The 23,376-nt window shown below is 63.1% G+C and overlaps 1 protein-coding gene across 3 annotated transcripts in view; it reads right to left on the reverse strand.

Moving 5' to 3' along the window:
* Window positions 1-23,376, reverse strand: part of RBM19 (RNA binding motif protein 19) — a 154,796-nt gene that overhangs the window by 12,797 nt on the left and 118,623 nt on the right. For 2 of the 3 annotated variants that reach the window (XM_045459499.1, XM_045459500.1), the window contains exon 24: window positions 12,594-12,706. In XM_045459499.1, coding sequence (XP_045315455.1) covers window positions 12,594-12,706 — 113 coding nt within the window. Of the gene's footprint in view, window positions 1-11,364; window positions 11,983-12,593; window positions 12,707-23,376 lie in introns of those variants that run through there. The other variant, XM_045459501.1, reaches the window with a different exon arrangement.

Genomic DNA, 23,376 nt, shown 5'->3' on the forward strand with positions numbered 1-23,376 from the left:
CCCTCCTCCCCGCGGACCCCAGGGCCTGGCCCAGGGAAGGTGCTCGTGTCTTGTGAATGAACAAATTCGCTGGGCTCAAAGGCAGGGAGACCAGACCGGCTTCTTTCTTCCGAGCTGAGTGACTTTCGGGGGCGGGGGAGGGGGGGGGTCCCGGGCACAGCCCTGAGCCTCTATTTGCTCAACTGCGGAATGGGGAGAAACCGCAGGTTGCAGGGGTCGCAGGGCTGCGGTGAGGACTCCGTAACTGATCATTCAGCTTTTTTATCGTGAAATCCCCGGGGTTGAGGACTTAGCTCTCAAAGGAAGATGGCCGAGGCATCTGTCGACGGTGTGTCCAGAGGCCTGCAGGAGCTTCTAACGTGGGCCCCGAACTTCTCAAGCCCCGAGTCCGGGCCGACCACAGTCCCCGACAGAACTGCCTTTCCCTCTGGAGACAGAACACCGTTCCTGCCGGGACTCAGGGGACTGGTGTTACTTCTGCACTGACTGAGGACGGGCTGGGAGGGCGGGCTCGGCTGTCCCAGCAAGGGGGGCCGTGGCACCACGGCGGCTCACCAGGCCAGGCAAGGACGCGGGGCAGGTGCACCGCGCAGGCCCCCACAAGCCCCCGTTAACAATCCAAACGCTCCCCCTGGTGCGCGAGGGAGAGGGGCAGCAGGAACGGGCTCAGAGCCTTTTGCGGTCGATGCAGGGCCGTGAGTCCGCATTTGGGAGACGACGACGGGCAGACGGAGACCCGGCAGGCAGGCTGCGTGGCGCAGAGTCTGGAGGGGAAGAGGTGAAGAGCACACACCAACTCCGGCTTGGCCGCGGGGCTGTGCGGTCTCGGGCGAAGCACCTAACCTCTCTGAGTTTCTGCTTCCTCACTGCAGATCAGGACAGCAGAAGCGGTGCCCGTCTGGCGGGCTGGTGGGTGAACTGAGCCATCTGTGCTTAGGGCAGCAATGATGACGGCCTCTTATCAGGACGGTGGAGAAAACCGGAACGAGGGAGGCCGAGGGAGGGAGGTGACCCTCACTCGACGTCAGGTGTGCCAGGGGCTTTACACATCCCTTTTGGCCCACAGGCCCCGCTGCCGTGGGGCCACAGCTTAGCGAGTCCTCGGAGGTGGGTGTTCTCGTCCCATTTAAAGGAGACTGAGGCACAGAAAGGCCAGGTGACTCGGTCCCAGGGCCACAGAGCTGGATCTCACGCCGGAGTGCGGCCTCTTCCCGTGGCTGTCCTTAACCCCGACCTCGGGCTGCGGGGCACACTCAGGAGATGGGCACCCACGCAAGTGCTCAGAAGGGGACTGGGCTCCACCCGGGACTGTGGGTGCTGCTCTCCAGGACCAGGAGGGCCGCGGTCCCCCTGGGACGCTCTGCCCCTGGCCTCCTGTCTCGGCTGGGGGTGCCGGCTGGACCCCACGGCTGCCCGGTACCCAGCGGGATGGATGGGAACCTGCGGGGGCCCCACACCCCGGATGCCGGCGACACGCAAGTGGGCTGTGGCATCCCTGAAGGGCGGCCTCGCCTCCCCCCGCTTCCCCAGAGCCTGCTCCCCGCGCCCCCGGGGGCGCTGGCTGCTGCCCGTGCGGGACGCCTGCTCCCCGAGAGCGCTAGGGGCCTCGGGCCACCCTGCCGCCCGCGGCTCCAATGTCAGGCTTTCCAATTCCGGTCACATCGCGCCCACACCTGCCTGCCGCTGCCACTCTCCTTTCCCGGACCCAGTTTGGGGTGAAAGCCTTCCTTATTAGTCAATCTGGATCCCACTTACTGTGAATTACCAGGCCTGATTGATATTCATGAGTGGATGCATCTGAAACCTCAGCCGGCTGTCACGTGACTCCCCGCCTTGGGGGCCGCGGGGACCTGAGCAGCCCTGACACGCGGCGGCGGCCCCCAGCCGGGGACAGCACGGTGCCCTGGGAGCGGCCCCTGGCTGACAGAGGTCCCCCCCCCCCCCCCACCTCCAACAGCGGTGGCCGGGCCCGGAAGGTGCCAGCGGGGCTTTCCAGTCTGGACGGGTTCTGGGGGCTGGGGTGGGAGGGGGCCGGCGGCCAGGCTCCAAGCCCCCACCACAGCAGCCTCGCACAGGCCATGCCCCACTCCCCTCTTCCCCTTTGCTTGGTTGCCTCCCGCCCCCGCTGCGGGTGGGACCCCACTTCTCAGAAGCCCCTTCCCAGCACCCACATCTGCACGAGACCCCCGTCACTGTCCTCACGGTGCACCCAACAGTCCCCGCACACACACTGCAAAGCACCCCAGACTACGTGGCGTTTCTGGAGCTGGGGGCAGAGCCGCAGTGCGTTTCCCAGGGAACGGGCCTCGGGCTGCGGCTTGGCACCCACCCTCCGGGGCCCTGGGACCCCCGGGGAGGGACGGTCTTCTCTATTTTCAGAGGAAGCAGACGCAGAGGTTCGAGACCGGGAAAGCAGAATCCGGGCTGGGTGATTCTCCAGCCTGTGCTTCTGGGCCCTTCACCTCTCACCCCCCAAGGGCTTGGGTTTCTGGCAAGTACCCTCCTCTGGAGGGTCCAGTGGCTTTCACTCCAGAAGCCAAGACTCCCAGGCAAGACGCAGTGGAAAGTAAATACTTGACAGTCAACTCAGAGAAGGTAAAAATGCCAACAGTCCTCTCCTCCCTCGTTCTGGAAACAGCTTTGCTGAGCGGAGGCTGAACGGATGGGGCTGGGACCGCTTTTCGGATGCTAACGGGCCCAAGCACGGGCTCCAAGCAGGACCCAGGAGGACCCGCTTTCCAGTCCGCCCAGAACTGCGGCCACACCACCCGGGGGGGAGAGGCAGGAGGTGCTGATGTCCCTGATTTGGGGCCACGCGGCCAGAGCAGGGGGCTGGGGATGGCAGGGGAGCCGCGACACAGAGAAACGAGGCTAACTCCCCATCTCCGGTGTCTGCATCCTAACGCTTCCAGAGAAAGTGGGGTTCGGAACGACGGGAGTCTTGGGAACCAGAACGGACCAGATCGGGCTCCCAAGAACCCCGGGGTACCTTCTGAAGGGAGGCTGAGGACTGTCTCTGGGCCAAGCTGAGCAGGCGGAACCGGGGAACGCGGGCCCGCTGAGGGTGCCCTGCACGGAGGGGAGGGGGCTGGCGGGCTCTGAGGAGGATCAGGGTTGAGGCTGCCTGGCTGGAGGGTACCTGCTGGTCGCCCGCCTGGCTGTGATGACGAAGCAGGACAGACCAGAGCGTGCAGGGAAGGTAAGGAACACAGAACCTTCCAGCAGGAGCGGAGGAACTCGATGGTCCCCTCACCTGGGGGTTAGGTGAGTGCCATCTGGGTCCCCCAGCGACGTGAGAAGACAGGCCGGGATTTCCCTGGTTTTGGCCATGGAGACTCTGAACGGCCTGTTCAAGAGGCCAGACCAGGGCCGGCTTGGATCCCTGGGAATCCTCAGCAGGTGCCTCTCCTGCTGGCCACTACTGGGTACAAGGCCAGGTCCCTGCCCTGAAAGGGCGTCTGGGTGGTGACAGACTAGGCAGTGAGGGAAGTGTGGAGCAGTGACAAACCCACGGAGGCCCCCCGGGAGAGCCCCGGAGTCGGGATGGGGGTGGAAAAAGGAGGGAGGCCGCCCCACTCATCTAGGTGGTAGACGGTGCCCAAGGCAGGGTGTGGGGGGGGGAGGGACTGCATCCAAGCCCCGACTTTCCACCGCCTGCCGCCCTACCCCATGTCCATGCTTCTTGGGAGTCCCCTCCCTTGAGGGCTCTGCCACGTGACTTGCTGTGGCCAGTGGGGCAGCTGCAAACACGTCTTCACGCGGAAGCGACACCCATGGGTCTCTCTGGGGATCTGTGCTGACAACTGGTGCTTGGGTCTGAGATCGCAGGGGCTTCCCGCACTCGCTCCCCTGCTCCTGGAGCACGAGGACGCCGCGCCTTCCTGGGGCATCCGGCTCCCACGTGGCCCTGCTCCGGCCAGAAGCGCCGCGAGACCGCCCGGGCTGTGGACGCTGTCTGGGCTGGCCTCTCCCTGGCCCTCGGTCCTGCAGCCTGGTCCTGCCATACTGGGAAGTGACACGCCGGAAGCCGGAGGGGGTTAAGGGCTCTGGCCCCAACCCGTTCAGCGCCACGTCCCAGCCCTGAGAACCGCGAACGGAAGCAGTGATGTCGGCTGCCGTGCACGTGGCTCCCGGCGTATCCAGCTTCCGCCCTTCTTCCGCAAAGCCAAGGGGACGACGAGACGACGGCCCAGACGGTGCTGCAGCCGCCACGGCACGCGCCTGGCAAGCGGCCTGCCTCCATCTGGCACCTTCCTGGAATACTTGCCACTTCGCTTCCCCAAGCCTCAGTTTCCCCACTGGTGCAACGAAGGCGCCGAGTCTCCGCCTTGTGACTCGGCCGAGCTGGTGGCTGCGAGGGCTTTGCCCACTGCAGGGTGGCACGCGGGCATCAGAGGAGGCAGTGGTATCATCGCCTGGAATCTTCTCGGGGACCGGGAGACAGGAGGGCTCCTGACAGCTCCTGGGGAAGGCAGAAGCAGCTGCCGCCCGGAAATCTGCAGAAAAATGCCTGCTGTTGGCCTGAGCCCAAGGACGGGGCGCTGAGGCCCCAGCGGATCGTTTTCACGAAAGCTGCAATTAAGGGGAAGTGGGGTTTATTAAGGAAGCTGGAGGGGACGGAGCCCTGGCTTCTGGCGAGGCTCTAATTAGATTGCAGAGCCCCTCTTGTTTCGCCGCTGAGCCGGAGCGCTCGGCCTCCTGGGTGGTGGGTGGTGGGGTGACACAGGGGACTCTCCTTGACGCTGGGGGGGGGATGGGTGACAACAGCGATTTCTTCTGCGGCGCTCAGCGCGTGGGGGGCGCCGGTCTCAGCCCTCGGCGCGTCTGTGCTCGTGAAACCGTCACGGCCCCAGTGAGTCGGTTCCGCCGTTGCTCTCGGGTCACAGGCGAGGACACGGAGGCGGAGAGAGGCCAAGGAGCCGGCTCAAGGTCACGCTGCGGGTGAGGGGCAGAGCCGGGATCTGGGCCTAGACGGCCTGGCTCTGGTCTGTGCCCGGGCCGCGTGGTGCAGCGGGCAGCGCATGGGATGGGGAGTCCCTCAGGTGTGGCCTTGTAGCAGCCACTGGCCCTCTCTGGGCTGCAAAATGACAGGGGCTGGCTTTCGATCGGGACTCGGCAACCTTGATGCGAAGGGTCAGACGGGGAATATTTTCGGCTTGGCAGGCGATACTGCCTCTGTTGCAATTATTCAACGACAGTATGTAAACCCACGGGCGTGGCTGTGTGCCAATAAAACTTTATGCAAACAGGCAGGGGCGGGATCTGGCCCCCGGGGCAGCAGTTTGCTAACCCCTGCTTCCCACCATTCACGGCTCTTCGTTACCACTTCCGTTTTACTGTCTTCACGGTCTTAATAATTCTCTTTAGACGGAGAGTTTTGTTTTGTTTTGTTTTGTTTTAACCTCCTCCTGGAGCTCGGTGAAATCATAGGTTCGACGAGCTATCTGTGCATTTGTATTTGCAACATACATGTGAAAATAAACACACACGTTAAGAGTCTGCCCCGAATCTTGTGAACCGCTGCAGGCTGCACGCGATGCTCTGTTGAATCCTGTTTTTGTGTTACCTCGGTTCTTTGCACCGCTGGGGTGTCGAGGCAAAGGATGACTATGTGGGGGGGGGGGCCCGGCCTCACACCCGACTTTGAACAGAGTGGTTCTGCTCTGTTTTCTACACCGGGGTTCCGCAGGACACTTTTGTTTGGGAAAGAGGGTCCTGGGGCCAAGAGAGTTTGGAGCTGTCTAGGGCTGGCTTAAAAATGAACTCGGAAGTTCTGAGCTTCAAGCGAGGATTTACTGGCTCTCCCTTCAGGGGCCCGTGAGTCCCCCACACTGCTTCTTAGATTTCTTCAAGAAACGCAGATGGTTTCCCATTATGCCTTTGGTCCGGCCCTCTCCTGTGAACTTGAGACGTGTCTGCCAAGAAGCTCTTTGTCTCCACCTGACGGCTAATGGTCATCTCCAGCGTAATGTGCATTTAAACCCCCAACTCCTGGTGTCCCCCCTGCCAGCTCCGGCAGCAACCGGCCTCAGCACATGCTCGCTTCTTTCTTCCCACCGTGCAGGCCCGGACCGTGGCCTTGCACACCTCAGAGTGTGTCCCATGGGCTGCACCTTCAACACGTCTAGGACCTGGCCGCCTGTCACCTCCTCTGAGGGTCTCAGTCATCCCCCCTGCCCCTAGATAACGCATGTCACGCCCTCCCCCCTCCCCGGGCTCCGTCCACATGCCTCGCCCTCAGGGAGCTCCCCCATCGGCCCTTCCGGACACCCTGTACAGATGGCGGCCCCAGTGGCCCTACAAGGAGCCGACTGCTGGCTGGCTGGCTCCCCACCTCCTGCCGTCAGCTCCCCGGGACCGGGAGCGTCATCTGCCGAGCTCACTCCTGGTCCCCAGTGCCCATGGCCCGGCCTCGTGCACAGGAGGCTCCACAAACACGTTGGACACACACAGCAAGGTGTTTTGCTTTCAAACCTCAGCTTCGGCTCCGCAGCTCTATTAGCTCCGGGGGATGAGGACAAGGGCTCAGACCACCCTCCAGGGAGCCTCGGGGCCGCTTCCGTCACCCCCACTCTCCGCCCGGGGGGCCCTAGGATGGCGCCTGGCGCTGGCCACAGCCCTTCTGAGCCACATGTGCCCGGGACTGATGGCATCTGAGGATACTGCAAACACGCGCACGCCGAAAAGCACACTAGCGATTCGTGGCAAGTAGGTGCTGGACGGGAAAAGCCTGATCGGGGGGGAAAAAGACAGGATGCCTTTTGCTGCAGCTGCCCTGAGTTAGAGATCCAGACCCAGCACACAGGGGGCCTTCCCTCCGCAGCCCCAGACTCGCCTGTAAACTGGGGACGCTGTGGCCAACCGCCCTACGGCTGAGAGAGGGAGAGAGGCTCTCTCTCACGCTTCCTGCGCGGCATGGCGCTGGGCATGAGCCCTCCGCATGGTGTCACCTGGGGAAAGTGAGCCCACCTCCCACAGCCGCCGGGAGGTTCAAGCGGGGAGCATTCGGTCCGTCAACTATCGCCACCCCCCACCCCTGCCCGCACCAGGCAGGGGAAGCAGGGTGCAAAAACATGGCTCCTACCCTCCAGGGGGGGTGGTGGGGGGGCACACACAGGAAACCACAACACAGATGACCTGTGACATTTGGGTGTGGCTGGACCTTCGGAGTGGGGGGGGGGGGGCTGGGCTTGCACAAGTCACTGCTGGCAAGATGCCTGTTTCAATGGCTGGGGCAATATGGGAGAATGTTATGAAGCAAGTATTCTGCTAATCTTTTATTAGTAGTATTTCCGGTAAAAAAAAAAAAAAAAAAAAAAAAAGCGTGCCATCTAGTCTTAGTGAGGCTCCGGGGAAACAGAAGTGGGGCGGGGGCGGCGGGGGGGAGGGACCCAGGAGCGGCTGTCGCGCAGGAGGGGGAGAACGTGTTCCATTTCTGCAAGGTGCACCAAAGGGTTAAAGTCATTTTCATTAAAATTTAAATTTCAGCAGGCGTTCACTCTCCCTTCCCCATCCTTTGAACGTTTGACTGGCAACCATTTCATATTTCAATCTCGGCAGAACAAATTGAATTAGATGTTGAAGCCGAGCTCGGTGCTGTTCACCAAAGCCTGCATGCTCGGCTTGCGCTAATCCTTCCTAGACGCCGCGGAGCACAGGCACACCGGCCCGGCCACAAAAGACAAGCCGAGGAGGCAGCAAAGGAGGAGGAGGAAACACAGGCGGGCGAGGGCCGCTGGAAACTGTCTTCGGCCTGACACGTGGGTCTTCAAGCCCAGGAGACAGAAGCTCATGTGGCCGTTCTGGCCTTGAATCCCGGGTGCCCAGCACATGGGGCCCCTGCTAAGTGTCTGATGAATGAATGAATGAATGAATGAATGAACGAACGGACGAACAGGTGAGGCGTACTGGCTGACTCCGTGGCAGCCTCTGCCTCTGGCTGGTGCCCCTTCCCGCCCCATGTGGAGTGATGGTGGCTGCCCGGCCCCCTCCCAGAGTCCAGATGCTTCCGTGGGAACCCGCGTTCACTCGGGTCCGTGACCCTCTACACCAGCCCCTGACCGGCGTGCAAACCGGCCAGAAGACGCCGGCTCGAGTTTCCCGGGAGGGAGGCAGACCTGAGGGCTTGCCCAGAGACCTTTGCCGGGTGGGCACCGACAGGACCCTTTCCTTACGCAGCCAGGTGGGTGGACGGGTCTAGGAGTGCTGGCCCAGGGGCCCGAATCCGGCTCTCAGAACGGACGGTTCTACTGTGACAGTGGCATCCCTGCCCGCGGGTGGGCCCGGGATCACAAGCGTTCGGAGCAAACCCAGCCATACCATGGCCTGGGGAGGGGTCCACCTGTTTTCCAACCACACACCCAGGCAACCACTGGCTCATCTGGGGTCTGGCTGTGTGCCAGCAGCTGAACCATGGGCTTGCTCAGCCCGCTTTGGGGCCTGTGGGCAGAGGGCACCCTCTCCGGGCCACCTTCCCCCGCGTATGGACTCCCCATCCTGCCCCATGCCTCCGATGTGGGCCCAGCAGGCCTGCCGGGCACGCGCTGGGGCCTGGCATCCTTGGGCATTCGTGGGCACAGCGCCCCAAGCTTCCCTCGTTGTAAAATTCGGACAGCAATCGTGAGAACTACCCCTTATCTAGCACCCCTGTGGCATGCCACGGTCTAAGTGCTCCCCACCCGGGGTCTTTCAATGTTCAAAACGCTTCTACGAGGCAAGAAGTCTTCTCCTACCCGTTTTAAAGGCACAGACGTGGAAGGAGGAGACGGCTGCACGGCGGCAGGGGTGCAGCGAGGGTCCCGCCCAGGCCTTCCTGGGACCAGGGCCTGTGGGTCCTGCTCTCACTCCCCTCTGGGAGACCCCCGTCTAACTCCCACCCTCCCCCTGCAGGAGGGAGGCGGGCCCCTCATCACCCCTCCAGACCTGTCTTTATGGCCCCTCCCTGCACCCCTGCCCCCCACTCCGAGCCAGGCCCCACATTCCAACACTCGGTCCTACCCTCCAGGGTTCCCCGGGGCCTCATGCCCTTGCTGACCCCCCACGGCTCCTGCACAACTCCTGCCCTCCCACCCTGGCTTCCCCTTGGGCCCCCTCCCTGCCTCTGGCAGCTCCCTGTCTCCTTGCCGTGCCTGTAGGGCGGGTCCACCGAGGGGGACTTCAGGCAGAGCCAGAGGCCAACGGGTGACAATGCCTCCAGGTGGAGGGCCCCAGGGACTGGGAGGAATACCCTGGCTTCTCTCTCCTATGAGCCCCCAGAGCCTGAAGGCGCCCACCCCCGACCAAACCCTGCTGCCAGGCTGTTGCAGGGGAGGCTGGGAAACACGACCTGCGGGGCTCGGGCCCCGGGAGTCCCAGCAGGTGTGCGGTGGGTGTGTCATGTGTAGACGCGGGGCACACAGGCAGGGCTCTAGCTCCTGACTCTGCAAACGGCCGTCTGCGCAGGCCTTGAGGTCAGGACCCCCCTCTGACCCTGCGGCCCCCGGCCCCACATCACCTCCCCTCTCCGGGTGCCTGCTCCGGTCCAGCCTCCAGCACGGCCCTCTTCCTGGCTCCTCCTGACCATCCGGGGGTCAAAGACCCCCTTGAGAAACGGGTGAGTCTGCACACACATCGGGACACTCGCCGGGGCCGCACCCCTTCCTCAGCGGCCACCTCCGTGGTTTATTCCTGGCATTTCTTCTCTGGACCGAATGATGGCCCACTGTCACTTCTAAATCCTCCTCCTAAGCTCCCCTGTGCCCCATGTTCCCGGTGACAACAGTGCCCGTCCGCCGGATGTCTGGGCCCCACAGTCAGGAGTCCCCGCAGTTCACCCGGCACACTCTGGATGGATGCGTTTCTCCCAGGTGCTCCCGGCGGCCCCTCCCCCGTGCCGGGCGAACTTGACCCAGCCTCGCTGGACGGTCACCTGGCCATGCTCCGCCTCCTTCCAGAATCATAAGAGACACGGCAGTTCCGATATAAGTTATACAGCGTTAGTAGCTCCTGACCGCTCAGGGCTGCAGTCATCTTCAATGGGGAAGGGACAGGGCTCAGGCCGTTCCCTGCACTAACTGCTGCCACTGAAAGGGACAGGGACGTCCGAGACAGGGAAGGGACGTCCGCACGTGGGAGGGGTGGAGTGTGGCCACTTTGGATAAAGCGGTCAGGACCAATCTCTGAGTGAGGAAGGAGACTTTAAACTAAGATCTCAGAGGGAAATAAAGAGAGACAGGAAAGATGCGGGGGAAGGGTGCAAAGGCCCTGGGGTGGGAGCATGCTGGAAAGGCTAGCACGCAGGAAGTGGGGGACAAGAGGCAGGGCCTTCTCGCCGGGCGAGGAACGTGACTTCGTTCCCAGTGTGCGGCGGGCCCTGACGGGTTTTAAGCTATGACTTGCACGATCCGGTTCATGGATCCAGCTGGACCCCCCTGGCTGCCTGTGGAGAATGCAGTGCCCCTGGGGAAGGGGAAGGGGAAGGGGAAGGGGAAGGGGGGAGACGAGGGTGGCATCCGCCATGGATGTCCTGGAGAGCCAGGTGTGGCATGAAGGAGGGGTGATGGGGCCCCCCGCGATCTCTAGGGGAGCCGAATCGACTGCTCTCATTTGCTTATGTGGCGGCTCCCTGTCTAGACAGTGAGCCCCTGTGGGGTGGGGGTGGGGGGGCGGGCAGAGAGACCAGGCAGGGCAGCGAGAGGGAAGGGGACCCAGCGTCCCAGGCTGGTGTGAATGCATCCAGGCTGCAGGGGTCCTGCCCTGGGGACGTTCTGGTACCTTCATCCGAGTCACTTAAGTCTGTGCCAGCGACGCCTCCCGTGTGCCAGGCCCAGGGGGTCCGGTGGCCTCCTATTTGGTGACACGGACTACCCCCCACCATCGGCCTGGCTCTGGCAGTGGGAGCACAAATCGTGTGTTCCGCCAGGGGGACCCACGTGCCGCTCAACGGGACAGGCAGTGGCGGGGGAATGGGGCGGGCCCGTCACCCCCAAGACCCACGGCACCCGGGGGGACTGGCCACCCGAGGGCCTGGCCGGGGTGAGGCTTAACACTGACCCTGCCGTACAGCCCCACCTGCACACTGTGGCCGCACCTGCTCTCTGCGGGACACTCCGGCATAAAGGCTGGCGACCAAGCCACTCGGGGTTTGTGCCTTTGGCCTCCGTTGTCTCCCAGGGCCGGGCACCTGCCCCACGGGCTGAGCCTCACAGAGCGACCGGCGCCGTGGAGCTTCGCTGGGGTTCCAGACGGCTCAGGCGCCCGGATGGAGACGGGAACCTCCCGCCTCCGGAAACGCACAGACCCGGTTTTCTGCAAAGTCGGAAGGTTCCTAGACGCGCACCTGGAGCCCTGGCCAGAGGTCCCAAATTAAGAACAGAAGTGCGGATGGGCATTTTCTCTGGGTTTTACTTGGGTTGACGGGGGCAGTCAAACACCAGGCTGGCACGATGTCACCTCCCTCGTACAGAAAGGGAAGCCGGGGGTCAGAGGGGACCTCCCTGGTCTGCGGCCGGGGCTGGGGAGGGCGAGGCTGGGATTCAGACCCAGAGCAGACCAGCTGTGGCTCTTTCCTCCCCACGGGGGAGGCCGTATTTCCAGGCTGGAGCAGGTGTGTGTGCACGGGCGCCCCAAGCCCGGGATAAGCCTTTCGACACCGCCTGCCGGGGCCGGGGCGCGTCTCACGGGGTCCCCTGCCTGTGCGCGGAGGGCGTCCGCCATCGGAGACACGGCTTAGGCGCAACTGGTGAGGCTGGTGGCTGGGCTTCGTGAGCAGCTCAGAGGCTCCCCAGCCCCGTGCTCGGTCGCTGGCGGTCCCACGTGACCTTGGAGCAGGACGGAGGCCAAGTCCCCAGCCGGGAGCACTCCCGCGGAGGGCCGTGGGTGGGAACCCCCGCTAACAGCCCGGCAGGGGAAGGCGAGAACAGGAGTTTCTGGGCTGGTCTCACGTGCTCAGCCCCGCGCCCGGGGGTTCTTCGTGGATTAAAGCAGCATTTTTTCTCACTAAACCTGTATGAGGTGGGAACCCGTTTTCAAGGCAGAGGTTGGGACCAGGGAGGTTAGGTAACTGGGCCGGGGTCCCCAGCCTCTGCAGCGTGGAGCGGGGGCCTCGTGCCCAGACGGCCCGGCTGCAGGGAGCTGCCCTCACCCCCGGTGCCACACTCGTTCCCCTGCAGCCGTGCGCCCCGGAGCAACCCCCTGAGTCCCTCTGTGCCCCGACCCTCCAACCAGCAAGGTGGGGCCCTGTCTCCCCGTCTGGGAGCAGCGGACTGCCAGGCTTGGTGGGGGGCGGTTCGTTTTTGCTGCTCCCGGGTCCTGTGCTGGCACAAGAGGCTCCCTAACGCGGCCGCACCTCGCCTGCCCACGGCCCTTGGGTGCCGGGCACAGAGTGGGCACACAGTGGCCGCTGGCACCTGTCACCCTGGAGGCCGACTGGGGCCCAGGCTGCCCTGGCAGCGGCCTGAGGCCACTGTCCCCTCTGACCTTGGGCCGGGGCAGGGTGGGGGCTCTCTTTCCCCGCCCACCCTCGCGGTGCTGCCCGCCCCCTCCCCAGCCCATGTGGCAGGAGCACAGAAGCCGGAGCGGCTGTCCCCAGTCCCCAGGGCCCTGGAGCCACGTACCCTCTCGGTGCCAGCTCGCAGCTGAAGGGTTTGCTCCTCACTGTCATTTTCACTGTCTTCCAGCTGCTCCAGGATCTCGTCCAACATCACAGACCGCTTTTTCTTCGGGGGCTCTGTGGGAGCCCAGATGGCAAGAGAGGAGGAAAGAACAACCGAGAGGGTTGGGAGGTGGGAAGAGAGAGCCGGCAGGAAGGGAGAGGGAAAGGGGTGAGCAAAATGGAGGGCGGGGAGGCGAGAGGGGAGAGAAGGCACGGAGAGGGAGGGGGCACGAGGGACGGGAAGCCAACGGGGAACAGAAAACACGGGAGAGAGAAACAGTGAGGGTTAGTCTCCCGCTTCACCACGGGGCTGCCTTCCCCCCAACCCCAGCCACTCCCCTGTTCTGCCCGCCACCCCCCTCCCTGTCTCCCACCCGCAGAGGAGAAGGGAGGGGGAGAGAAGGGAAGGGAGAAGAGAAGGCCCCCTCCCAGCAGCTCCGAGGTTAGCGGATCTCTGTCCGGCTTGCAGGGAGCAGGAAACCTTCGGAGAGGATGGGTCAAGTGAGGGCAATCGCTGGGGAAACAAACAGAAGCCGCGCGGGCTTTCTTGGAGACTGCAGGCTCTTAATGGCACGGGAGGCGGCTGGCAATCAGCAGGTGCTCAATTAATGTCGGGGGAAATCATGCTCAAAGACGGCAGAGGAGGCGTGGAGGGAAGAACAGCGAGAGGCCGCTTTAGAGAGGAGGGGCGTTCTGACTGGGGCTTTGAAGGACACAGAGGAGGTTTCTGTGACGACAGGGGAAGGGGGTGCAGGTGCACAGCATGAACAACGGGACGGCGGGCTCAGCAATACCTACTCCCCCTGGGCCTCAGACGCTACTGAGCGCCCACTGGGTGCCTCAGCTCCACTCCTCTTTTTTTTTTTTTTTTTTTCAACGTTTATTTATTTTTGGGACAGAGAGAGACAGAGCATGAACGGGGGAGGGGCAGAGAGAGAGGGAGACACAGAATCGGAAACAGGCTCCAGGCTCCGAGCCATCAGCCCAGAGCCCGACGCGGGGCTCGAACCCACGGACCGCGAGATCGTGACCTGGCTGAAGTCGGATGCTTTAACCGACTGCGCCACCCAGGCGCCCCTCCACTCCTCTTAACAAGCCCACAGGCAGGTGTTATTATTGCCTCTTGCAGGTGAGGGGCCAGAACCACAGGCAGGTAAGTCTCAGGTCCCTCAGACAAGGGGTGGAGGCAGGACTCGAACCCAAGCCACAGCCTTCCCACTTTTCACGGGAGTCTCCGGTGCTCGCCAGAGAATGCCAGGGAGACTGAGGGCGGCTTGGGGAAGGTGAGCTGGTCCCCTTGGCCCTCCTGGGAGGGATGGGGTGGTGGGGAGGGGGAAGACTGGGCTCAGGCCGGGCCTGCTGGCAGTCCCTCTTCTGGTCTAACCACTCGCTAACGGTCAGCCTCAGTCAAGGAAGGAGAATGAGGGCTCGTTCAGAGGTGGCTGCGGACGAGCCGTCCCGATCCCCCAGCCCTCAAACACCTCCTCCGCGAAGTCTTCTGCGGGGACAAACCCTTCGCCTCCGGGTCTGCAGAGCCCGGTCTGGCCCTTGGCCCAGACGTGAAGAGTCCTGGGCCTCTTGTAGAATGTTCTGGGCCAGTGACTTGGCGTCCCTGAGCCTATTTCTTCACTGTGTTCCTCCCCAGGTGACCGGGGGCACCGACCCCTTCTGGTCCTCTCCACGGCTACCTGCCTGATCCAAGCACTTTCACCTGAATCCCTGTTCCCGCCGCCCCACACCGTGGGGTCTGCCCTGCCCACAGCAGCCCGAGGGATCCTTCTAGAACAGGTGCTACCCCGGGGGGTCTCACAGCTCCCACGGCTTTGTCCAGCAGGGAGCCGGAACTCTTGTGTCCCCTGGGTGGCGTTACTCGAGCTGGGCCCTCCGGGAGACCCCTGCCCCCGCACGACCCAGGTCGCCTGTGTTCAAGCCCCAGCTCCCGTGCCCCCTTCTCAGAGGACCCCCAGCCCTGCCGCGTGACCCTTCTCACCACCGACACCACGGCGCACGTTTCTTTGTCTGGGAACAGAGCTGTCCTGTGGGTTGCTATGTCCCCTGGCTCAGCACACAGCCTGGAACCCCTGAGGGGATGAGCACGTTGAATGGGAAGGGGGGACCGAGCGAGGCTTGAGGAAGTGGTGGGAGGCTGCCTGCCCCCCACTCCCCCCCGCCGCAGGAGCCCCCAGGCCTGGCAGCTGTATCCGTCGTTGTTAGTCATGGAAAGGGAGAGGGGGCAGGACGGGCTGGGGGTAGGGGCGGCAGCCCCCGGGCTCAGACACATGCTTCTTCTCCCCGCTGCCTCCTTGACGCTCTCGCTTTCCTTATAATCGCCAGGCTCCGGAGGGGCACAATGGCCTCTGGAAATTGAATTTGTGGGCAGGTAATGGGAGCCGGGAAATAGAAGGGCAGGAAAATAGGGCCTGTGGGCCTGTCACTGACGCCCCCTGCTCGCTACTAACAGCGGGGGGGGGTGTGAGCTCCCGGGATGGCGGTCCCCGCTCTCCCGGGCTCCCGAGGGGCGGCCGTGGCGGTGGAGCCACGGTCCTCCCCTTCAGGGATTGTTCTGGCCTTTGCCGCAGCCCGACACAGGCCAAGGGAGCAGGCTTCTGCCTACGTGTCCTATGGCTCAAGCTCTCAACCAGTTCTGCACCTCCCGCGCCCCCCCCCCCCCCCCCCCCCCCCGCCCCGCCACCGTGTCGCCGCGTCTCTGGTCTGCAGGACGGCGGGAGCCTCCTCCCTCCCCAGCCTAGGCTCCCAGGGGAGTCAGAACATGTCGCTCCTTTGTCTAACCCTCCGTGGTGCCACCCCACCTGGGGCAAAGCTGTCAGGACAGTCTCTAAGCCACCCGAGTGGTCCCTGTCGCCTCTGTGAACTGCCAGTCACACTCTCCCCCTCACTCGCACGGAGACAGCCACCGGGGGACCCCTTCCCGGTTCCTGGCACCCCCCGTCGCCCCCCTCTCCCATGTCCGGACTCTGCACCTGCTGTTCCCTCTGCCTGGAGTCCTCTTCTCCCAGGGAGCCACCGGGGGGAGGAGGAACCTCACCTCTTGGGGGCTGGGGTCTCCCTGATGCTGTCTGAAGTTACGTGCCCCTGCCCTACCTCCCTGTTCGCTTGCCACCATGGCATTTAGCCCTGTGTTTTACTGTTCAGCTCGCTCTCTGCCTCTCTCACAGGAACGCTGCCTCTGGGAGGCTGGGGTTTTGTCTGCGCCGTCACTCTGTGCCCCCCAGTGCCTCCAACAGTGTGGGACATGCAGCGGACGCTCGGAGAGTACTTGCTGAGTGCCTAAACGGACGGGTGGCAGGGACAGATGAGGGCGAAGAGGGCAGGCTGCTGAAGGACAAACCCAAGCAGGGTCGGGAACTGAAAGTGGCCTTGAACCACACTTTCATTCACGTTTTGGTCCCCTGACAACACAGACCAGGGCAGTGCTGCCCTGGGCCGGGTGTGGGAGTGAACAGGACAGGCCCTGTCCAGTGTGTTCCTGGCCCACAGAGGGGAGATCGCGACGGAGCCAGACAGCTACAACCCAGGGCGGGATTAGTGCCGGGACGGGGAGGCCCTGCTCCAGTGTGGGCTATCAGGGCGGCTTCCTGGAGGAGGCGACAACGTAAGCATGGCCGGTGCTGACTCCCAGCTCCGGCCCTCTCCCGCCACCGTGCTAGTCTCACCCCCGGCTGGCGGCTGTGCTCACGGCTTCATGGCCTCTCCCACCCCCTGAGCCAGCGGGCCCCTCCCAAGCTCAGCCCGGCCTCCCGGACACCAGCCACACTCAGTCTGCTGGGGAGCAAACCAGTTCTTCCACGCCTTTGCCCGGAATGCCGGCCCTGCCCTCGGTCACCCTGCGCCTTCCTCGGAGTCACCTGGCCCCAGAGACCCTCTCCTCCCCTGCGGCCACTTGACGAGCGGCTAAGAGCCAAGCATCTGTGACGCAGCGGTAACAGAATGAAAAGAACCCACGGCACCCAGCGCTGGCCTCTGATCCTATGTTTCCCCTCCCCGGCAGCGGGGCTCTCACCCCTCGGAGCCTCAGCTCCCCGTCCCGGGCAGCTACTGCCACTCCTGCACCTCTCAGCACAGAGTGGCAGCTCGGAGGGCCTCTGCCGTCTGACCGGCCTCAGGCCTGCCCTGGCCCCAGCTGCGAGCTCCGGGAGCCGGTCTGCCTTATCCCCCGTGCCCAGCACAGAGTAGGCGCTCTGCGATCACGTGCTGAACGTAAGAATGAACGAACGAAACGAATGAACGAGCAAATGAACGATCGAGTCCCAGGGCACCGAGGTGGGTCGTCTCTGAAAAACCGCACTGATGTTGTCGGGACAGCAATACAACATAACGGGGGCGGGTGGGGGCGAGATGGCATCTGGCCGGGGAAACCGAGGCCCAGAGGGCGGGGGACGCAGCCGGCAGAGGAACGCACACAGGCGGGGTGCAGGACAAGCGGTGCCTCGATGGAGTCTCGGGGGCCCTGCCTCGGGGTGGGGGGGGCCCCGCCGAGGTCGCACGGGAGCCCGTGACACTGACACGGGGCCCGCGGTTACCACGTCCGGCTCTCGGATCACACGCACTGGCTTTGGCATGTCCCCTGTTGTGTGCCCTCGGGCAGGGCCCGTACCCTGAGGTTCACGCCCTTGTGTACAGAATTGGGGAGGCAGGGCAGTTCCCCACCGCTCCCCATCTCTCTAGAGCCACCTCCGCTGACCCGAAGGCTCTGAGGTGAGGAAGCCTCTCAGGGCACCCCTCCGTGCCCTCAACGCTTCCCTGCACGCTCAGGGACGCACGCGTGGACACCTCTCTCCACCAACGACTAGCCTGCCTGTGCCACAGTCTCCCTACCTGTGGCGGGGGGGACACGACCAACATCTACCTCACGGGGTCGTGGGCAGGCCTGATGGGGGGAAAAGAGCAGCGATCGGGGCCTGGCTAGAACCCAGCCGATGGCGTGGAGACCGACATCTCTGTTACTGAAACTCGCATCACACGTGCTGATTTAACGTCTCGCTTTGCCGTTAGGCCGGTGGGCGCCGACGGGGCGGGGACCGTCATCGGGCGGCCAGCACACGGTGGGCGATCCACGGAGAGCTGTTAGGCAAACGCACGGGATGATGCGGCACGCACAGTATCCACTCCCCACCCCCACGTTGGAAAACGGCCTGGGGGAGGGAGGGGCGTACAAAGCGGGTCGGCGACTGGCTAACTCCATGGCCTCGGAGGTCACGTGACCGGAGGTCCCGGCTCTGCCGCCTAACGGCCCGGTGACCTCGGGTAAGTCACCTCAGCTCTCCGGGTCTCGGCTTCCTCGCCCGCCCACGGGGGATGAGAACGGACCCGACTTGTGGGGCGGCTGTGCGCGTTAGCGAGTCTGTGCGCGAAGCCCCGCACGGTGCTCGGGGGCCACGACTGCTCTCGTGGGCCCTGGTGCATCTGGCTCAGGTCAGCCCCCGAGCGCCGCCCCCCCCCCCCCCCCCCCCCGCCCCGAGAGGACGCGCGTTCCCACCAAACGACACCCAGCGACCCCCCGCCGGCCCTGCCTGCACGCGGAGCACCCTGCTTGCCGGGAACAGCTGCTGAAATCCCACTTCCCCGACATCAAAAGCCTCAGTGGGTTTTCACCAAACAAACATAATGCAGAACCGGAGAAAGGTGTAAAATAAATAAACAAAACAAGCTGTGCATTTTCTTTCAGCATTACAGCTGCACCCGAAGATAAACAAGAGAATGTCACCAAACATCAATACCCGAGAAATTAACTTGACAAAAAACTCAGCCGTCCCCCAACAACCCCCCAGTCCTGCCCCCCTCCCCGCCCCCCCTCCTCCAACCACCATTTTGCATTTCTGGAGTTCCCATCTAATGATTTTATTTTTCAATTAATTCCTTGACAGAATGCCAGCCCGCGTCTCTCTCCCGTCCCTGGCTGGCGCTGTCGCCCTGCGTGGAAGGCACAGGCAGGCAGAGACAGAGAGGCGCGAGCGGGTGGGCGGGGGTGGGGGGGGTGCGCTGCCGGGAGGACAAGAGAATGCGCTTCGTGGGGTTTTGTTCCAGAGGCAGAGCGCTAAGGAAGGGCGAGTGGAGCGGGCAGAAGGGAATTCTGAAAGGGACGGGAGAGGAGCAGGTGACGGCAGCCGGGGGAGGCCGGAGCCAGGCTGCCGGGATCGGAGCCCGCCGCCCCTGGCTGGGCCACCTGGGGCAGGGAGCCTCACCTCTCTGTGCCGACTGAACAGTACCCTGCTCGGGCAGAGCCTAGGGGTCTTAGACGGGCCAATGTGCTGAAGTCTTTACGGCAGCACCTGGCATGGCGTGAGTGCCCAGGAGAGGTTGGCTGATCTTATGGCTCATCGGTGGACGCAGTCGCTGGGCATTAACAAAGGCAGGCAGGCCACTTCCCTCCACTTGAAAATGGGGGCAGTAGGGGCGCCTGGGTGGCGCAGTCGGTTAAGCGTCCGACTTCAGCCAGGTCACGATCTCGCGGTCCGTGAGTTCGAGCCCCACGTCGGGCTCTGGGCTGATGGCTCAGAGCCTGGAGCCTGTTCCGATTCTGTGTCTCCCTCTCTCTCTGCCCCTCCCCCGTTCATGCTCTGTCTCTCTCTGTCCCAAAAAAATAAATAAACGTTGAAAAAAAAAAAAAAAAAAAGAAAGAAAATGGGGGCAGCACTACCAGCCCCGGACAAATGCAGTGGCCACCGTGGGTGTCCCATCCTGGTGGCCACCCACAGCATTAGCGGGCGGCTCCGTGACGTACACGTTAGTGGCTTTCCATGGCCACGGGGGAATGTGCAACCCTGACCCGGGACAGGCTGGGAGTGTTGGGGGGCATAAGCCTCCAGAGAAACCCTCCACCGGCGAGGTGTGTTAATGGGGACTTGGGGGACACGTGTCCCAGCTCCCTCGACTCCTGGGGGACAGCTCTGAAGTGTTCCACGCCGATCTGCCCACTGCTGGCTCACTGCGGCCCCTGGACGGGTTCCCTCCCTTCCTCCCCATCCCTCACCTCCTCCGTGATCTGCTCTGGACCTAAACCCACGTCTCCGGGTCGGCCTCTGGGGAACCCATGCCAGGACGCCATGTCCACAGGTGACCAAATGGGAGGGAGCCTCAGGCCCCAGGCCCCTGCAGAGCATCTGAAGTTGCGGACGTGATTCAAAGACTTAAACAGCTAGTGACTAACGTGCGGAAAAGCGGGGTGGGGGGGGGTGCGCTCCACGAGAATCTCCGTTTCCAGTTTTTCTGGGAATTGGCCGACCTGTGTCCCCACCTAAAATACCGTGTGCCAGGCCCGGTGCTGCGGATCCAGCCGTGAAGACAACTCTCAAGGACACTCTGAACCATCAGCCACGGTGGCCGCGTCGGAGCTCAGGGTGGGCAGAGCCCAGGCACCTGAGAGCGAGCTGTGGGCTGCGAGACCGAGGATCTCTGTACTCCTTGGGCCTCACATTGTCGGAGCTCTGCAGGGAAGGGCAGGACGGGTCTGCAGGGAAGGGCAGGGCAGCTCCCAAGCACCTGCGGGCTCTGGGCGGCAGGCTGGGTGAGCGAGCGGTGGGAGAAATCCCACGAGCTGCGTATTATTGTCCCGTTTGTCAGATGGGCAAGCGATGGCTCTAGGGAAGTCACCCGACCATACTCTCCCCTCGCCCCATCACACCAGTGGTGCCTAGGGGCCCGTGGCACAGTGGCCGCCCTGCAGTGGAGAGGCCGGCACAGCCCTCCTTAGGGAAGAGCTCGCGACAGGGAAGGCGAGAAACAGACGGGGCCCCCACAGTCCCCACCCACGTGCAGCAGCAGCCTGCGCGAGGCCAGTGGTTCTCGACCCAGCTGCCCGAGAGAATGATCTAGAATCCACTCAAGACGCGACCCCACCCCCAGAGGTTGTGATGTGAACGGCCTGGGAAGGGTGCTGGTTATCGAGACTGCTGGTCACGGCCCCTACGAATCACCTCGGTGCTCGGGGCTCCGTGCAGCTTGGTGGGTGGCCCACGCCCTGTGCAGTTCCAGGCAGCTGGCCTGGCGGCTCCCCACGCACAAGGCCTGGATTACTGTGGATTTAGCCCGGGGTAGGGCTGGGGGGCCAGGCCAAGCCCGGGGGGGGGGGGCTTTCGGGCCCAGGCCTGCATGTGTTTGCATTAGTTACGGAGGCTGGGGAGGCCAGCGCAGGCTGGGGAGGCCCGGGAGTGGCCGGGCGAGGGTGACTCCTGCCACTGGAACAAAGGAAGAGAAAGGGGACTAGTTGGAGGTCATCGTCTGCCTCCGTCTCAGGCCTGGAGGGATCTTCCCATTTCCAGCAGTTCGATGGGCATTAGCCTCCTGTCCCTTCCTCTTGGTGCAGCCCTGGGCTGGGAGTAGAGACCGGAAGGGAGGAAGTGTTATCGTCTCCTCAGGGGGCCAGGGCGGAAGGGAGTCCGCACCTGGCACCTTAAGTGGCCAGGCAGGAACGGCGGGGGGACTATAGGGAGGGCCGCGGACTGTGGCAACTCGGCCCAGCCGTCTATGGGCACGCAGACCCAGGGTGGTCACGCCCGATCTTTCCAGAGGCCAGGATCTCGATCTTCAGGTCCAATCTTCTGATAGCAAAATAGTGGCAATTCATTGAAAAAACAAAACCAAAGACACAAACCCCACCTGTCCATATTTTACGGACAGATCTGTGGCGGAGGTCCGGGGCTGGCTCACCTGTGTGGCCTCGGACTTACTGTCTCTCCCCTCTCGGTCTCCAGAACCCTGTCAGCTTTACTTGTGGCCGCACAGCCGTAACAAAAACCTCCCCGTCTGTCTGTTCATCTTGGGTTTCTCTGGCCTGGGCCAACGTACAATTCAGAAACAAAATCGGCCACCCCCTGCCGCCAGCCACAACCCCGGAGGGCTGTCCACCCTCCTCCTGCCCCTATTGCCAGCACTCCGGTCCCCAGGTCCCTGAACCCCTGTCCAATCCAGGCCCGGCTCCTTCCCCTCCCAAGTCGCTCTGAAATTCTCCTTCTGTCAGTTTAATTCTGTGATCGATGAGGAAGAGCAGGAGAAATGGCCCGGCACAGCTGGTTTCCCCGTTAGCCCTAGCAGGGATTCCTGGCCTCGCTGGCGACGGCTGAGTGAAATGTTTGCGGAGCGCAGAGAACACAAGTCAATAACAATTTAGCTGGATTGGGAGCAAGTACCTTCCCCGCACGGACAGCCGCTCCCGGGGGAAGGGAAAGAGAGTGTGCAGGATATTGCTGAAGCACTTGGAAATATTTCCAAAACACCGCGCAAAGAGGCTCGGGGCGTGGGGCAAGGAAGGAGGGAAGGGGCGGAGGAGGAGGAGGTGACCTACAGACGCCCGCTCCGGGCCCCTCCAGCCTCCCCAGCACCTCTGCAGGGAGAAGCTTTCGGCTTGCTGAACGTTGATCCCCCTCCCCGCCCCCCACTGTCATTTGCACCCTCGCGGGCAGCCGCCCCTTCGAGCCACCTGACCAACCAGTTCCCGCTTCTCTAGATTCTCGGTGTGCGCCAGCTGGGATGGCTGGGGGCGTGTGTCCGAAGAGCTGGGGGCCCGGCTGATTTCGCCTTCTCTCCTGGTGCCACCCACCCTGCCATGGCTGGGAGCCGGCGCAAGAATAAAACACGCCACGCTGGCCAGGGGACACCATGTGCTTCCGAGAGGCGGAATTGGGAGCGGCGGCCTTCCCTCTGGGGCGACCGGGACGGGCCTTCGATGCCTCTGGAGGAAGGGCCGTGGAAGCGAAGCCTTGGGGAGGGAACGAGAGGCACCCGAATGGAGGAATGAAAAGGAGGCCAGGGGAGCTTACGGGAACCCTCGGTCTCTGGGGAGCTGGAAAGAGCCACACGGCAAAGGGATATTTTGAATAATAAATTCTGTGACTTCACATACTTGCTTGAACTTTCCCGACTGTGGTTTTTAAAGCCTGATGATTATGTTTCCACGGCCAAGATCAAGAAGGCCTATTTGCAAGGGCTGGCGTGGGGATAACGGGCTCTCCTGGTCCCCGGTCTTTTGAAAATGTGCCGTCCTGTGAATGATTAAGTTATGGAAGGGGGGTGGTGGTGAACTGTCGCAGGCTTTAAATATCATCTGTATGCTGATGACTTCCAAATTTATATCTCGGCCCAGACTTTGCCCCTGAGCTCCGAACTCATAGATCTATCTGCCTGACATCCCACGGGGAGTCCTAATAGGTGTCTCAACCCCCCTGTGCCCCCTCCCCAGCCCCCACCTGCTTTTCCCGGCTTCCTGGGCCTCATCACCATGAGGCAACGCCACCCTCTGAGTGCACGCTGGCCTTAATTTCCCTCATGCCTTCCAGAAGCAAATTAGGCTGGCTCTACCTTTATCACATAGGCTCAATTCACCTGCATCTCTCCATCCCTACGGTCTCTGTCCCCACCCAGGCCCCTGCCCCACTTGCCCCTACCTCCATTCTTGCCCTTCTATAACGCATGCCTCGTGTAACAGCACGGAAGAGGTCTGACGGTGTAAATCGGGCTGCAGCACTCCTCTCTTCTTAAACCTCTGAGAGACTTCCTGCTTTACGTTGAATGAAAAGCCAGGTTCCCTGCCAGGCCCCACAAGGAGCCCTGCTGGCCCCTCTCCAGCTTTGTTTCCTAGCATTCTGCAACCTGGAACCGTCCTCTAGCCACAGTGGCCTACTATGACCATGCTCCTACCTCAGGGCCTTTGCACCTGTGGGCCCCCGTGCCTGGAATGTTTTTTCCTCGCATCTTTGGCTGACTGGCTTCCTTCTTCCCATCTCAAAAGC

This window comes from Leopardus geoffroyi, chromosome D3 (assembly GCF_018350155.1).
Source record: "Leopardus geoffroyi isolate Oge1 chromosome D3, O.geoffroyi_Oge1_pat1.0, whole genome shotgun sequence".
Lineage (NCBI taxonomy): Eukaryota > Metazoa > Chordata > Mammalia > Carnivora > Felidae > Leopardus > Leopardus geoffroyi.